General features: G+C 44.0%; 1 protein-coding gene across 2 annotated transcripts in view; it reads right to left on the bottom strand.

Moving 5' to 3' along the window:
- Nucleotides 1-377: 377 nt before the first annotated feature.
- LOC112237494 (lysine-specific demethylase phf2-like) overlaps nucleotides 378-17,965 on the bottom strand; it is a 146,684-nt gene continuing 129,096 nt past the window's right edge. Inside the window, exons 19-22 of one of the 2 annotated variants that reach the window (XM_042329572.1) lie at nucleotides 13,117-13,209; nucleotides 3,721-3,830; nucleotides 2,895-3,246; nucleotides 378-2,464 (exon numbers count right to left, since the gene is read on the bottom strand). In XM_042329572.1, coding sequence (XP_042185506.1) covers nucleotides 2,376-2,464; nucleotides 2,895-3,246; nucleotides 3,721-3,830; nucleotides 13,117-13,209 — 644 coding nt within the window. In that variant the 3' untranslated portion in view covers nucleotides 378-2,375. Of the gene's footprint in view, nucleotides 2,465-2,894; nucleotides 3,247-3,720; nucleotides 3,831-13,116; nucleotides 13,210-17,965 lie in introns of those variants that run through there. The other variant, XM_042329567.1, reaches the window with a different exon arrangement.

Below are 17,965 nucleotides of genomic sequence, written 5' to 3'. Positions count from 1 at the left end.
GTAGTAGTCCCTAGCCAGTGGGTCAGTCTGATGGTTTATCATAGTAGACCCAAGCCAGTGGGTCAGTCTGATGGTTTATCGTAGTAGACCCTAGCCAGTGGGTCAGTCTGATGGTTTATCGTAGTCATCCCTAGCCAGTGGGTCAGTCTGATGGTTTGCCATCGTAGTCCCTAGCCAGTGGGTCAATATGATGGTTTACAGTAGTAGTCCTTAGCCATTGGGTCAGTCTGATGGTTTACCGTAGTAGTCCCTAGCCAGTGGGTCATTCTGATGGTTTACTGTAGTAGTTCCTAGCCAGTGGGTCAGTCTGATAGTTTGCCATAGTATTCCCTAGCCAGTGGGTCAGTCTCTTGGTTTACAGTTGTAGTCACTAGCCAGTGGGTCAGTATTATGGTTTACTGTAGTAGTCCCTAGCCAGTGGGTCAGTCTGATGGTTTACTGTAGTAGTCCCGAGCCAGTGGGTCAGTCTGATGGTTTACAGTAGCAGTCCCCAGCCAGTGGGTCAATCTGAAGGTTTATCATAGCAGTCCACAGCCAGTGGGTCAGTCTGATGGTTTACTGTAGTAGTATCTAGCCAGTGGGTCAGTCTGATGGTTTACCGTAGTAGTCCCTAGCCATTGGGTCAGTCTCTTGGTTTACAGTAGAAGTCCCTAGCCAGTGGGTCAGCCTCTTGGTTTACAGTAAAGGTCTTTAGCCAATGGGTCAGTCTCTTGGTTTACAGTAGAAGTCCCTAGCCAGTGGGTCAGCCTCTTGGTTTACAGTAAAGGTCCCTAGCCAGTGGGTCAGTCTGATGGTTTGCCGTAGTCCCTAGCCAGTGGGTCAGTCTGATGGTTTACCGTAGTAGTCCCTAGCCAGTGGTTCAGTCTGATGGTTTATCATAGTAGACCCAAGCCAGTGGGTCAGTCTGATGGTTTATCGTAGTAGACCCTAGCCAGTGGGTCAGTCTGATGGTTTATCGTAGTCATCCCTAGCCAGTGGGTCAGTCTGATGGTTTGCCATCGTAGTCCCTAGCCAGTGGGTCAATATGATGGTTTACAGTAGTAGTCCTTAGCCATTGGGTCAGTCTGATGGTTTACAGTAGACGTCCCTAGCCTATGGGTCAATATGATGGTTTACTGTAGTAGTTCCTAGCCAGTGGGTCAGTCTGATAGTTTGCCATGGTATTCCCTAGCCAGTGGGTCAGTCTCTTGGTTTACAGTTGTAGTCACTAGCCAGTGGGTCAGTCTTATGGTTTACTGTAGTAGTCCCTAGCCAGTGGGTCAGTCTGATGGTTTACTGTAGTCGTCCCTAGCCAGTGGGTCAGTCTGATGTTTTACCGTAGAGGTCCCAAGTCAGTCGTGTTAGGTAGATGAGCAAAAACTGTGTTTTCAGAGATGACTTCCACGACTTGCTAAACAGATATCTCCGGGACGCACTTGTCGCATTAGAATTACGCCATCTGAGGGAAGACAATGGTCTATAATCACAATATTTAACTTACAATAGTCTTGAAATCGAACTAATGGTAGATTGTGAGAAGACGCTGATATGTTTGTAACCATCATCATATTTGACTTCTGAGATTACTCTGAAAGTCTCTTCATATTTTGTGCTTAATAGTTGTTTCATAAGTGCCTTGTTGGCTTTCCTTTCTTATCTATGACATTATATTAGGACAATAAATATCATAACTGATAGTGCTTCGGAAATTAATACATAGCGTGGAGGTGAATGTTTCTAGTGAAGGTCTGGGTCTAGAAATCAACATTGTTTGTGCTAACATCCCACTCCTTGTCATGCCAAATATGTTTGGAGAGGAATGTTAGAACAAATAGACTGGATTTCAGGCTGTCTGGTCTGGACTGAGGAGGACAGAGGAAAACATGTATTTCCTAAAATCATCAACAACATTGCAAGGTAATGATAAGCCGCATCCAAATAGCAGGAATTCCCTATGAATAACCTGTAGTTCAACCTATACCCCACCCTAACCCCACCTATACCCCACCCCACCCTAGAATGGAATGACTGCAATGTATTTCTAGGCTGTCTTCCCAAATGGCACCCTATTCCCAATATAGTGCACTACTTTTGACCAGAGCCCTATGGGTGACCAGTGCATTATAACGGGAATAGAGTGCCATTTGGACAGCAGCCCTAATTTATCTCTAGTGTAGTGACCCCCTGATAAACTGACTGTAGTAAAATGACACACATTTTTCTTAAAAAATATTTCTAGCATGTATTCTGTACACTTTAATATCTGAAAGTTATAAAGCAGTCTGTCTCTGTTGGCCCTGGACCTATCAGAAGAGAGGAGTTGGAGAAGCGGCCAGTTCATTGGCCAATAGTACTGCATCAGGAACCAATGGCAGTTCTCAGTGAGTCACTCCCTGTTAAAGGAGGAGCTTCCCATTGCGTTGGATCTTGAGGATCTTTCCCAGTCTCTGTTTAGCCGTCGCCATGCCTTTCTTTAGCCGTTTCGCTGTGAGGAGAGACACAGAAAGAGTCAAGACTTTTATAAACCTTCTAAAAAATAAAAAATGAATTCAACAGCAACTATCTTTCCAATTGATTAATAGACTGTTGTTTTAAGCATATGTGAAAAGTAGGGGACTAACCTAGACCTATAGGTGGTAGTGTGAATAGTTGAATCACCACAGGTCTATCTGGCTCCGAGGGCCAGTGTGTAGTAATGGATTAATTGAGCTAGGCTTCTGGTTTGGGTAAGGTAGATCACTTACCTTCACCCTTTGCTGCTGCTCCTCCTGATGCTGCTCCTCCTGCTACTGATGCTCCTCCCCCTCCTGCTGCTCCTTCTCCTCCTGCACCTGCTGCTCCTCCTCCTGATGCTGCTGCTCCTCCTCCTCTTGCTGCTCCTCCACCTTCTGCTGATGCTCCTGCTGCTCCTCCACCTCCTGCTGATGCTCCTCCTCCTCCTGCTGCTTCTCCTCCTGCTCCTCCTCCTCCTCGCTCCCCTTTGGCTGTGTTGTTGTTCTGAGACAATGAAGATGTGGAGGGTCGTCTCTGTGTGAGGAAGACTCCGGGGGCCATGGGCTGGAGCCCTCCAGCCTGACTCCCTCCTGCCCCAGAGGAGTACTCGTGGTTGGTCTGCCCTGGCTCAGTGTCCTTGCCCACGCCTGGTTCTGGAGTGCTGCTGTACCTGCTCAGCTTCCTCACTGGCTCCTCCTCTTCCTCCTCCCTCACGGCAGCAGGGGGCTTCTTTTTGGTGCTTTTCTTCTTCTTCTTGGTCTTCTGCTGTTCCTCCTGGGAAAGAAGAAGAAAGGAATACTGCATCCCAAATGACACCGTATGCCCTAAATAGTGCACTATTTTTGACCAGGGCCCTATGGGAGCTATACCAGGGCCCTATGGGAGCCATATCAGGGAATAGGGGGTAGTTTGGGACACAGATTATGACTACAGGAACATATCACTGGTGGCAAGAAAGTTTACTACAAGTGGAGAGAAAATTGTTTTATTCAATTACTTTCTGAGCTCTTTGGTAGCTAGCTAGTGAGTTAACAGACGACAGGCAAGCCTAGCTAATTAGCTAGCTAGCTATCATGGCAAAATGTGAAAATGTTTTTCAGTCAAATTACTTATTTTACTTCTACAGGCTATGCATGTAGTGTTCTGGGGCCGAGTCTCAGTTGGTAAGAGATCAAACCACCAAGTGGGTTCAATTCAATTGAGTCCAAGTGGGTAGTTGCGTGGCAACAGGTAGTTAGTCCAACTGACCTGGTGAGAGAGTTTGGCTGCAGCAGCCGCCAGTCCTGTCTCTATGGACGCCACTCTTGCTCCTTCTCTGGCCGGCCTCGCCTGACGAAGCACAGAGGGACCGACACGTGCTGCAGACAAACACATTGATCAATACAACTTAAAACTGAATAGAACTACTGGGACCCACATGCTACAACTGAAAACTGAATAGAACTACTGGGACCCACATGCTACAACTGAAAACTGAATAGAACTACTGGGACCCACATGCTACAACTGAAAACTGAATAGAACTACTGGGACCCACATGCTACAACTTAAAACTGAATAGAACTACTGGGACCCACATGCTACAACTTAAAACTGAATAGAACTACTGGGACCCACATGCTACAACTTAAAACTGAATGGAACTACTGGGGACCCACATGCTACAACTTAAAACTGAATGGAACTACTGGGACCCACATGCTACAACTTAAAGCGGAATAGAACTACTGGGACCCACATGCTACAACTTAAAACTGAATAGAACTACTGGGACCCACATGCTACAACTGAAAACTGAATAGAACTACTGGGACCCACATGCTACAACTTAAAGCGGAATAGAACTACTGGGACCCACATGCTACAACTTAAAACTGAATAGAACTACTGGGGACCCACATGCTACAACTTAAAACTGAATAGAACTACTGGGACCCACATGCTACAACTTAAAACTGAATAGAACTACTGGGACCCACATGCTACAACTTAAAACTGAATAGAACTACTGGGACCCACATGCTACAACTTAAAACTGAATGGAACTACTGGGACCCACATGCTACAACTTAAAACTGAATAGAACTACTGGGACCCACATGCTACAACTTAAAACTGAATAGAACTACTGGGACCCACATGCTACAACTTAAAACTGAATGGAACTACTGGGACCCACATGCTACAAACTTAAAACTGAATGGAACTACTGGGACCCACATGCTACAACTTAAAACTGAATGGAACTACTGGGACCCACATGCTACAACTTAAAACTGAATGGAACTACTGGGACCCACATGCGCTACAACCACAGAGACCTCACAGTTCAGAACACATTCACATCATCTCATTCAGAGTGGTTGGGTTAAATGCGGAAGGCACATTAGAGTTGAATACATTCAGTTGGACAACCGACTAAGTATCCCCTTTCAACTGTTTAATTAAATCAGTCACAGTACATTCAGACCCCTTCCCTTTTTCCACAATTTGTTACGTTACAGCCTTATTCTAAAATGGATTAAAGAAAACATTTCCCTCATCAATCTACACACAATACCCCATAATGACAAAGCAAAAACAGGTTTTTAGAAATGTATTAAGAATAAAAACAGAAATAGCTTATTTACATAAGTATTCAGACCCTTCGCAATGAGACTCAAAATTTAGCTCAGGTGCACCCTGTTTCCAATGATCATCCTTGAGAGGTTTCTACAACTGGTTTGGAGTCCACCTGAGGTAAATTCAATTGATTGGACATGATTTGGTAAGGCACAAACCTGTCTATATAAGGTTCAAAAGTTGACAGTGCATGACAGAGCAAAAACCATGCCATGAGGTCGAAGGAATTGTCCGTAGAGCTCCGAGACAAGATTGTGTCGAGGCACAGATCTGGGGAAAGGTCCCAAAAAATGTCTGCAGCATTGAAGGTCCCCAAGAACAAAGTGGCCTACATCATTCTTAAATGGAAGAAGTTCGGAATCACCAAAAGAGATGGGAGAACCTCCAGAAGGACAACCATCTCTGCAGCATTCCACCAATCAGGCCTTTATTGTAGACTGGCCAGACGGAAGCCAATTCTCAGTAAAAGGCACACAACAGACCGCTTGGAATTTGCCAAAAGGCACCTAAAAGACTCTGACCATGAGAAACAAGATTCTCTGGTCTGATGAAACCAAGATTGAACTCTTTGGCCTGAATGCCAAGCGTCATGTCTGGAGGAAACCTGGCACCATCCCAACGGTGAAGCATGGTCGTGGCAGCATCATGCTGTGGGGATGTTGTTCAACGGCAGGGACTGGGAGACTAGACAGGATCGAGGCAAAGATGAATGGAGCAAAGTACAGAGAGATCCTTGAAGGAAACCTGCTCCAGAGCGCTCAGGACCTCAGACTGGGGTGAAGGTTCACTTTCCAACAGCACAACGACCCTAAGCTCACAGCCAAGACAACACAGGGGTGGCTACGGGACAAGTCTCTGAATGTCCTTGGTCCTTGAGTGGCCCTGCCAGAGCCCAGACTTGAACCCAATCGAACATCTCTGGAGAGACCTGAAAATAGCTATACAGTTACGCTCCCCATCCAACCTGACAGAGCTTGAGAGGATCTGCAGAGAAAAATGGGAGAAACTCCCCAAATACAGGTATGCCAAGCTTGTAGCATCTTACCCAAGAAGACTGGAGGCTGTAATCACTGCCAAAGGCAGTATAGTGTCTGAACCTTTCATCTATACAGTATTAGAGACAGGTGTACTGTACCTGTGGGGCAGTATAGTGTCTGAACCTTTCATCTACACAGTATTAGAGACAGGTGTACAGTACCTGTGGGGCTGTAGAGTGTCTGAACCTTTCATCTATACAGTATTAGAGACAGGTGTACAGTACCTGTGGGGCAGTATGGAGTGTCTGAACCTTTCATCTATACAGTATTAGAGACAGGTGTACAGTACCTGTGGGGCTGTAGAGTGTCTGAACCTTTCATCTATACAGTATTAGAGACAGGTGTACTGTACCTGTGGGGCAGTATAGTGTCTGAACCTTTCATCTACACAGTATTAGAGACAGGTGTACTGTACCTGTGGGGCAGTATGGAGTGTCTGAACCTTTCATCTATACAGTATTAGAGACAGGTGTAGTGTATCTGTGGGGCTGTAGAGTGTCTGAACCTTTCATCTATACAGTATTAGAGACAGGTGTACAGTACCTGTGGGGCTGTAGCGTGTCTGAACCTTTCATCTATACAGTATTAGAGACAGGTGTACAGTACCTGTGGGGCTGTAGCGTGTCTGAACCTTTCATCTATACAGTATTAGAGACAGGTGTACAGTACCTGTGGGGCTGTAGAGTGTCTGAACCTTTCATCTATACAGTATTAGAGACAGGTGTAGTGTACCTGTGGGGCTGTAGAGTGTCTGAACCTTTCATCTATACAGTATTAGAGACAGGTGTAGTGTACCTGTGGGGCTGTAGAGTGTCTGAACCTTTCATCTATACAGTATTAGAGACAGGTGTACTGTACCTGTGGGGCAGTATGGAGTGTCTGAACCTTTCATCTATACAGTATTAGAGACAGGTGTAGTGTATCTGTGGGGCTGTAGAGTGTCTGAACCTTTCATCTATACAGTATTAGAGACAGGTGTACAGTACCTGTGGGGCTGTAGCGTGTCTGAACCTTTCATCTATACAGTATTAGAGACAGGTGTACAGTACCTGTGGGGCTGTAGCGTGTCTGAACCTTTCATCTATACAGTATTAGAGACAGGTGTAGTGTACCTGTGGGGCTGTAGAGTGTCTGAACCTTTCATCTATACAGTATTAGAGACAGGTGTACTGTACCTGTGGGGCTGTAGAGTGTCTGAACCTTTCATCTATACAGTATTAGAGACAGGTGTACGGTACCTGTGGGGCTGTATGGAGTGTCTGAACCTTTCATCTATACAGTATTAGAGACAGGTGTAGTGTACCTGTGGGGCTGTAGAGTGTCTGAACCTTTCATCTATACAGTATTAGAGACAGGTGTAGTGTACCTGTGGGGCTGTAGAGTGTCTGAACCTTTCATCTATACAGTATTAGAGACAGGTGTACAGTACCTGTGGGGCTGTAGAGTGTCTGAACCTTTCATCTATACATTATTAGAGACAGGTGTAGTGTACCTGTGGGGCTGTAGAGTGTCTGAACCTTTCATCTATACAGTATTAGAGACAGGTGTAGTGTACCTGTGGGGCTGTATGGAGTGTCTGAACCTTTCATCTATACAGTATTAGAGACAGGTGTAGTGTACCTGTGGGGCTGTATGGAGTGTCTGAACCTTTCATCTATACAGTATTAGAGACAGGTGTACTGTACCTGTGGGGCTGTATGGAGTGTCTGAACCTTTCATCTATACAGTATTAGAGACAGGTGTAGTGTACCTGTGGGGCTGTATGGAGTGTCTGAACCTTTCATCTATACAGTATTAGAGACAGGTGTACTGTACCTGTGGGGCTGTAGAGTGTCTGAACCTTTCATCTATACAGTATTAGAGACAGGTGTAGTGTACCTGTGGGGCTGTAGAGTGTCTGAACCTTTCATCTATACAGTATTAGAGACAGGTGTACAGTACCTGTGGGGCTGTATGGAGTGTCTGAACCTTTCATCTATACAGTATTAGAGACAGGTGTAGTGTACCTGTGGGGCTGTATGGAGTGTCTGAACCTTTCATCTATACAGTATTAGAGACAGGTGTAGTGTACCTGTGGGGCTGTATGGAGTATCTGAACCTTTCATCTATACAGTATTAGAGACAGGTGTAGTGTACCTGTGGGGCTGTATGGAGTATCTGAACCTTTCATCTATACAGTATTAGAGACAGGTGTAGTGTACCTGTGGGGCTGTAGAGTGTCTGAACCTTTCATCTATACAGTATTAGAGACAGGTGTAGTGTACCTGTGGGGCTGTATGGAGTGTCTGAACCTTTCATCTATACAGTATTAGAGACAGGTGTAGTGTACCTGTGGGGCTGTATGGAGTATCTGAACCTTTCATCTATACAGTATTAGAGACAGGTGTAGTGTACCTGTGGGGCTGTAGAGTGTCTGAACCTTTCATCTATACAGTATTAGAGACAGGTGTAGTGTACCTGTGGGGCTGTATGGAGTATCTGAACCTTTCATCTATACAGTATTAGAGACAGGTGTAGTGTACCTGTGGGGCTGTAGAGTGTCTGAACCTTTCATCTATACAGTATTAGAGACAGGTGTAGTGTACCTGTGGGGCTGTAGAGTGTCTGAACCTTTCATCTATACAGTATTAGAGACAGGTGTAGTGTACCTGTGGGGCTGTAGAGTGTCTGAACCTTTCATCTATACAGTATTAGAGACAGGTGTAGTGTACCTGTGGGGCTGTAGAGTGTCTGAACCTTTCATCTATACAGTATTAGAGACAGGTGTACAGTACCTGTGGGGCTGTATGGAGTATCTGAACCTTTCATCTATACAGTATTAGAGACAGGTGTAGTGTACCTGTGGGGCTGTAGAGTGTCTGAACCTTTCATCTATACAGTATTAGAGACAGGTGTAGTGTTCCTGTGGGGCTGTAGAGTGTCTGAACCTTTCATCTATACAGTATTAGAGACAGGTGTAGTGTACCTGTGGGGCTGTAGAGTGTCTGAACCTTTCATCTATACAGTATTAGAGACAGGTGTAGTGTACCTGTGGGGCTGTAGAGTGTCTGAACCTTTCATCTATACAGTATTAGAGACAGGTGTAGTGTACCTGTGGGGCTGTATGGAGTATCTGAACCTTTCATCTATACAGTATTAGAGACAGGTGTAGTGTACCTGTGGGGCTGTATGGAGTATCTGAACCTTTCATCTATACAGTATTAGAGACAGGTGTAGTGTACCTGTGGGGCTGTATGGAGTATCTGAACCTTTCATCTATACAGTATTAGAGACAGGTGTAGTGTACCTGTGGGGCTGTATGGAGTGTCTGAACCTTTCATCTATACAGTATTAGAGACAGGTGTAGTGTACCTGTGGGGCTGTAGAGTGTCTGAACCTTTCATCTATACAGTATTAGAGACAGGTGTAGTGTACCTGTGGGGCTGTAGAGTGTCTGAACCTTTCATCTATACAGTATTAGAGACAGGTGTAGTGTACCTGTGGGGCTGTAGAGTGTCTGAACCTTTCATCTATACAGTATTAGAGACAGGTGTACAGTACCTGTGGGGCTGTATGGAGTATCTGAACCTTTCATCTATACAGTATTAGAGACAGGTGTAGTGTACCTGTGGGGCTGTAGAGTGTCTGAACCTTTCATCTATACAGTATTAGAGACAGGTGTACAGTACCTGTGGGGCTGTAGAGTGTCTGAACCTTTCATCTATACAGTATTAGAGACAGGTGTAGTGTACCTGTGGGGCTGTAGAGTGTCTGAACCTTTCATCTATACAGTATTAGAGACAGGTGTAGTGTACCTGTGGGGCTGTATGGAGTATCTGAACCTTTCATCTATACAGTATTAGAGACAGGTGTAGTGTACCTGTGGGGCTGTATGGAGTGTCTGAACCTTTCATCTATACAGTATTAGAGACAGGTGTAGTGTACCTGTGGGGCTGTATGGAGTGTCTGAACCTTTCATCTATACAGTATTAGAGACAGGTGTACTGTACCTGTGGGGCTGTAGAGTATCTGAACCTTTCATCTATACAGTATTAGAGACAGGTGTACTGTACCTGTGGGGCTGTAGAGTGTCTGAACCTTTCATCTATACAGTATTAGAGACAGGTGTAGTGTACCTGTGGGGCTGTAGAGTGTCTGAACCTTTCATCTATACAGTATTAGAGACAGGTGTAGTGTACCTGTGGGGCTGTAGAGTGTCTGAACCTTTCATCTATACAGTATTAGAGACAGGTGTAGTGTACCTGTGGGGCTGTATGGAGTGTCTGAACCTTTCATCTATACAGTATTAGAGACAGGTGTAGTGTACCTGTGGGGCTGTAGAGTGTCTGAACCTTTCATCTATACAGTATTAGAGACAGGTGTAGTGTACCTGTGGGGCTGTATGGAGTATCTGAACCTTTCATCTATACAGTATTAGAGACAGGTGTAGTGTACCTGTGGGGCTGTAGAGTGTCTGAACCTTTCATCTATACAGTATTAGAGACAGGTGTAGTGTACCTGTGGGGCTGTATGGAGTATCTGAACCTTTCATCTATACAGTATTAGAGACAGGTGTAGTGTACCTGTGGGGCTGTAGAGTATCTGAACCTTTCATCTATACAGTATTAGAGACAGGTGTACAGTACCTGTGGGGCTGTAGAGTGTCTGAACCTTTCATCTATACAGTATTAGAGACAGGTGTACAGTACCTGTGGGGCTGTATGGAGTGTCTGAACCTTTCATCTATACAGTATTAGAGACAGGTGTAGTGTACCTGTGGGGCTGTATGGAGTGTCTGAACCTTTCATCTATACAGTATTAGAGACAGGTGTAGTGTACCTGTGGGGCTGTAGAGTGTCTGAACCTTTCATCTATACAGTATTAGAGACAGGTGTAGTGTACCTGTGGGGCTGTATGGAGTATCTGAACCTTTCATCTATACAGTATTAGAGACAGGTGTACAGTACCTGTGGGGCTGTAGAGTGTCTGAACCTTTCATCTATACAGTATTAGAGACAGGTGTACAGTACCTGTGGGGCTGTATGGAGTATCTGAACCTTTCATCTATACAGTATTAGAGACAGGTGTAGTGTACCTGTGGGGTCGGTAGAGTGTCTGAACCTTTCATCTATACAGTATTAGAGACAGGTGTACAGTACCTGTGGGGCTGTATGGAGTATCTGAACCTTTCATCTATACAGTATTAGAGACAGGTGTAGTGTACCTGTGGGGCTGTAGAGTGTCTGAACCTTTCATCTATACAGTATTAGAGACAGGTGTAGTGTACCTGTGGGGCTGTAGAGTGTCTGAACCTTTCATCTATACAGTATTAGAGACAGGTGTACAGTACCTGTGGGGCTGTAGAGTGTCTGAACCTTTCATCTATACAGTATTAGAGACAGGTGTAGTGTACCTGTGGGGCTGTAGAGTGTCTGAACCTTTCATCTATACAGTATTAGAGACAGGTGTAGTGTACCTGTGGGGCTGTAGAGTGTCTGAACCTTTCATCTATACAGTATTAGAGACAGGTGTAGTGTACCTGTGGGGCTGTAGAGTGTCTGAACCTTTCATCTATACAGTATTAGATACAGGTGTAGTGTACCTGTGGGGCTGTAGAGTGTCTGAACCTTTCCTCTATACAGTATTAGAGACAGGTGTAGTGTACCTGTGGGGCTGTAGAGTGTCTGAACCGTTCCTCTATACAGTATTAGAGACAGGTGTACGGTACCTGTGGGGCAGTATGGAGTGTCTGAACCTTTCCTCTATACAGTATTAGAGACAGGTGTACAGTACCTGTGGGGCTGTAGAGTGTCTGAACCTTTCATCTATACAGTATTAGAGACAGGTGTACAGTACCTGTGGGGCTGTAGAGTGTCTGAACCTTTCATCTATACAGTATTAGAGACAGGTGTACAGTACCTGTGGGGCTGTAGAGTGTCTGAACCTTTCATCTATACAGTATTAGAGACAGGTGTAGTGTACCTGTGGGGCTGTAGAGTGTCTGAACCTTTCATCTATACAGTATTAGAGACAGGTGTAGTGTACCTGTGGGGCTGTAGAGTATCTGAACCTTTCATCTATACAGTATTAGAGACAGGTGTAGTGTACCTGTGGGGCTGTATGGAGTGTCTGAACCTTTCATCTATACAGTATTAGAGACAGGTGTAGTGTACCTGTGGGGCTGTAGAGTGTCTGAACCTTTCATCTATACAGTATTAGAGACAGGTGTAGTGTACCTGTGGGGCTGTAGAGTGTCTGAACCTTTCATCTATACAGTATTAGAGACAGGTGTAGTGTACCTGTGGGGCTGTATGGAGTGTCTGAACCTTTCATCTATACAGTATTAGAGACAGGTGTAGTGTACCTGTGGGGCTGTATGGAGTATCTGAACCTTTCATCTATACAGTATTAGAGACAGGTGTAGTGTACCTGTGGGGCTGTATGGAGTATCTGAACCTTTCATCTATACAGTATTAGAGACAGGTGTAGTGTACCTGTGGGGCTGTAGAGTATCTGAACCTTTCATCTATACAGTATTAGAGACAGGTGTAGTGTACCTGTGGGGCAGTAGAGTGTCTGAACCTTTCATCTATACAGTATTAGAGACAGGTGTAGTGTACCTGTGGGGCTGTAGAGTATCTGAACCTTTCATCTATACAGTATTAGAGACAGGTGTAGTGTACCTGTGGGGCTGTAGAGTATCTGAACCTTTCATCTATACAGTATTAGAGACAGGTGTACAGTACCTGTGGGGCTGTATGGAGTGTCTGAACCTTTCATCTATACAGTATTAGAGACAGGTGTAGTGTACCTGTGGGGCTGTATGGAGTATCTGAACCTTTCATCTATACAGTATTAGAGACAGGTGTAGTGTACCTGTGGGGCTGTATGGAGTGTCTGAACCTTTCATCTATACAGTATTAGAGACAGGTGTAGTGTACCTGTGGGGCTGTATGGAGTGTCTGAACCTTTCCTCTATACAGTATTAGAGACAGGTGTAGTGTACCTGTGGGGCTGTATGGAGTGTCTGAACCTTTCCTCTTCTTGGATCTGGATTTGAAGACAGGGTTATCCTCTTCAGACTCCAGAGAAGGGTAAACTGGAACAAACATACACCCTCTGGTTAGTTAGCACTCATATATAGCACTCATATATGACACTCATATACAGGGATAGATATTAAGCTAGCCTGCTAGCTCAAGGCAAGTACTTTTCAGACCAGACTAGTAGAAAACGTACCGAACTAGCCCGCCGGCGAGATACATTTTGTCTTTTCAAATATCGCATGGCCCAGAATTACGACCCAGGCTAGTAAACAAATCCTGAAGTTCCATCCCTGATAATATATGATCCACAGCTCCTCACTGTCTTCTTCCACAGCTCAACACTGTCTTCTTCCACAGCTCAACACTGTCTTCTTCCACAGCTCAACACTGTCTTCTTCCACAGCTCAACACTGTCTTCTTCCACAGCTCAACACTGTCTTCTTCCACAGCTCAACACTGTCTTCTTCCACATCTCCTCGTGATCCACAGCTCCTCACTGTCTCCTTCCACAGCTCAACACTGTCTTCTTCCACAGCTCAACACTGTCTTCTTCCACAGCTCAACACTGTCTTCTTCCACAGCTCAACACTGTCTTCTTCCACAGCTCAACACTGTCTTCTTCCACAGCTCCTTACTGTCTTCTTCCACATCTCAACACTGTCTTCTTCCACAGCTCAACACTGTCTTCTTCCACAGCTCAACACTGTCTTCTTCCACATCTCAAAACTGTCTTCTTCAACAGCTCAACACTGTCTTCTTCCACAGCTCCTCATGATCCACAGCTCCTCACTGTCTTCCTCCACAGATCAACACTGTCTTCTTCCACAGCTCCTTCAATCACATCCTCTTTTATTCACTCTCTCCTCAATCTTCTAGAAGGTAACATTCCTGAAAATTGCATATTTCTATTGAGCGATGACACATTTCAGAGGCCAACCAATCAAATTGCTCCATGTGTTGATGATGATGATGTGCATTGCTGCAGTATTTGGTTTCCCCCCCATTAACATGCTTTCTCTCCCCCTCTTTCTCCAGCTGTGCGGCAGCTGCATCCTCTCTCCTTCCATCCATACCTCTCTCCCACTAGCAGAGCAGAGTAGAGGGAAGGGTAGAGGCCACTCTGCAAACACAGGCTGTATAACCACCGTCTCAGCTAAGAACAAAGCTAAAGACTTACTCTCATAGACCCTGTCTCTAGAACTGACAGCCATCAGTTAGTCAGAGGAACATCTGCTGTATCTGTAGTAGAACATGTATCATATCTCTAATGGAACATGTATCATATCTCTAATGGAACATGTATTATATATCTAGTGGAACATGTATCATATTTCTAATGGAACATGTATCATATCTCTAGTGGAACATGTATCATATCTCTAATGGAACATGTATCATATCTCTAATGGAACATGTATCATATCTCTAATGGAACATGTATCATATCTCTAATGGAACATGTATCATATCTCTAATGGAACATGTATCATATCTCTAATGGAACATGTATCATATCTCTAGTGGAACATGTATCATATCTCTAGTGGAACATGTATCATATCTCTAGTGGAACATGTATCATATTTCTAATGGAACATGTATCATATCTCTAGTGGAACATGTATCATATCTCTAGTGGAACATGTATCATATCTCTAATGGAACACGTTTCATATCTCTAGTGGAACATGTATCATATCTCTAATGGAACATGTATCCTCTCTAATGGAACATGCATCATATCTCTAATGGAATATGTCTCCTATCTCCTATGTCTCCTATCTCTAATGGAACACGTTTCATATCTCTAATGGAACATGTATCATATCTCTAATGGAACATGTATCATATCTCTAATGGAACATGTATCATATCTCGAGTGGAACATGTATCATATCTCTAATGGAACATGTATCATATCTCTAATGGAACATGTATCATATCTCTAATGGAACATGTATCATATCTCGAGTGGAACCTGTATCATATCTCTAATGGAACATGTATCATATCTCTAATGGAACATGTATCATATCTCTAATGGAACATGTATCATATCTCTAGTGGAACATGTATCATATCTTTAGTGGAACATGTATCATATCTCTAATGGAACATGCATCATATCTCTAGTCTAGTGGAAACTCTAATGAACAAAAATATAAACATGTAAAGTGTTGGTCTTATGTTTCATGAGCTGAAATAAAAGATCCCAGCAATGTTCCATACACAAAAAAAGCTTATTTCTCTCAAATTCTGTGGACAAATTTGTTTACATCCCGTTCAGTGGGCATTTCTCCTTTGCCAAGATAATCCATCCCCCTCAGGTGTGGCATATCAAGAAGCTGATTAAACAGCATGATCATTACACGGGTGCACCTTGTTCTGGTGACAATATAAGGCAACTTAAATGTGCAGTTTTGAAACACAACACAATGTCTCAAGTTTTGAGAGATTGTGCAATTGGCATCCTGACTGCAGGAATGTCCACCAGAACTGTTGCCAGAGAATTGAATATTAATTTCTCTACAAGAAGCTGCCTCAACTTCATTCTCTAGTAGAACTCCGCAGACCACGTTTAACCATGCCAGCTCAGGACTTCCACATCCTGCTTCTTTACCTGCCGGATCGTCTGAGACCAGTCACCCGGACAGCTGATGAAACTGAGGAGTATTTCTGTCTAATAAAGCACTTTTGTGGGAGAAATTAATTCTGATTGCCTGGGCCTGGCTCCCCAGTGGGTTGGCCTGGCTCCCAAGTGGGTGAGCTTATGCCCTCCCAGGCCCACCGATGGCTGTGCCCCTGACCAGTCATGTGAAATCCATTTTAAAAAATGTAACCTTTATTTAACTAGCCAAGTCAGTTAAAACCTGTTTGGGGTAGGGGGCAGCATTTTCACTTTTGGATAAATAGTGTGCCCAAACTCAACTGCCTCCTACGCTGTCCCAGATCCTAATTACAGACGGAAATACTCCTCAGTTTCATCAGCTGTCCAGGTGACTGGGGCGGCAGGGTAGCCTAGTGGTTAGAGTGTTGGACTAGTAACCAAAAGGTTGCAAGTTCAAATCCCCGAGCTGACAAGGTACAAATCTGTCATTCTGCCCCTGAACAGGCAGTTAACCCACTGTTCCTAGGCCGTCATTGAAAATAAGAATTTGTTCTTAACTGACTTGCCTAGTAAAATAAAGGTAAAAAAAAAAAATATATATATATATATATATGCATATTAGTATTGCATAGAAAACTCTGAAGTTTGAATAATGTCTGTGAGTATAACTGAAGTTATTTAGCAGGCAAATCCCCGAGGACAAACCACTCAGATTTTTACCATTTTTAAGTCACTGTCTTTTCAATATGTTTTCATGGGGAATCCAGAATTCTGATCGACTTTCCTGCAATTTCTATATCTACCTCAATGAGCCTGACAACCGGTGTCTGTATGTAGCCTCGCTACTTTTATAGCCTCGCTACTGTATATAGCCTGTTTTTTTACAGTTATTTTATTTCTTTAATTACCTATTGTTCACCGAACACCTTTTTCGCACTATTGGTTAGAGCCTGTAAGTAAGTATTTCACTGTAAGGTCTACACCTGTTGTATTCGGCGCACTTGACAAATAAACTTTGAGTTGATTTGAACTCACTCAGGTGCCTTGCAAAATCACATTTGACATTATCCGTAAGCTTGAGTTAATCTGTACAATGATGATGGAAAGACCTGTGTGTTGTCCTTGTTAATGAAGACAGAGAAGAGCTCCAACTTCTTAATCAATTTTGTCTCGCACATTGAATACAGTTGCGGAGAGTCCTTGTAATCCTAGATTCAGATCATTCAGGTGAGAAAAAACATCACCCAGATAGGCCAGTTGTGTGAGAAACTCGGCATCATGCAATTCGGTCAGACAAGTGAAAATCATGGTCAGTTAACTCTTGGAACTACCCATCCCGGATCCTGGAGAATTGTCATCAACTACATTAATTAGCATAGCGCAAAGGTCAAAAAGTATTACTAGAAAATATTCATATTCATGAAATCACAAGTGAAATATAGTGAAACACAGCTTAGCCTTTTGTTAACCACCCTGTCATCTCAGATTTTGAAATTATGCTTTACAGCCAAAGCAAGACATGCGTTTGTGTAAGTTTATCGATAGCCTAGTATAGCATTATGTCCAGCTAGCAGCAGGAAGCTTGGTCACGAAAATCAGAAAAGCAATCAAATTAACCGTTTACCTTTGATGATCTTCAGATGTTTTCACTGACGAGACTCCCAGTTAGACAGCAAATTTTCCTTTTGTTCCATAAAGATTATTTTTATACCCAAAATTCCTCCGTTTGCTTGTCACGATGCTGCAGTCTACCCAAGAGCCTCCTGGTGGATGCTGCGGTGTACCCAAGAGCCTCCTGGTGGATGCTGCAGTGTACCCAAGAGCCTCTCGGTGGATGCTGCAGTGTACCCAAGAACCTCTCGGTGGATGCTGCAGTGTACCCAAGAGCCTTTCAGTGGATGCTGCAGTGACCCAAGTGGCGTCGGGAGCAACTGCTTGCAACTGCTTGCACGCGCGTTACCACTCCACTAGGTCTCCCTGTCATGGCTTTTGCGCCATCAGTACAGATACCAATATGAGCAGCAACTACATTTGGCTACATATGGACCGTTAGTGGAATTCCCACGAAAAACTCCCGTGGCTTATTTTTCAAATTGTCACGTTTCGTTTCTAAATGTCTGTGCAAGAGTGAAGGTTTCCTGTGAGAGAGTAACGGTTAATGTGATTGGATGAGTAACGGTTAATGTGATTGGATGAGTAAC

The sequence above is a fragment of the Oncorhynchus tshawytscha genome, linkage group LG02 (assembly GCF_018296145.1).
Source record: "Oncorhynchus tshawytscha isolate Ot180627B linkage group LG02, Otsh_v2.0, whole genome shotgun sequence".
NCBI classification, from domain to species: Eukaryota; Metazoa; Chordata; class Actinopteri; order Salmoniformes; family Salmonidae; genus Oncorhynchus; species Oncorhynchus tshawytscha.
Note: the sequence above shows the minus strand (reverse complement) of the source record. Positions and strands in the feature narration are given on the sequence as shown.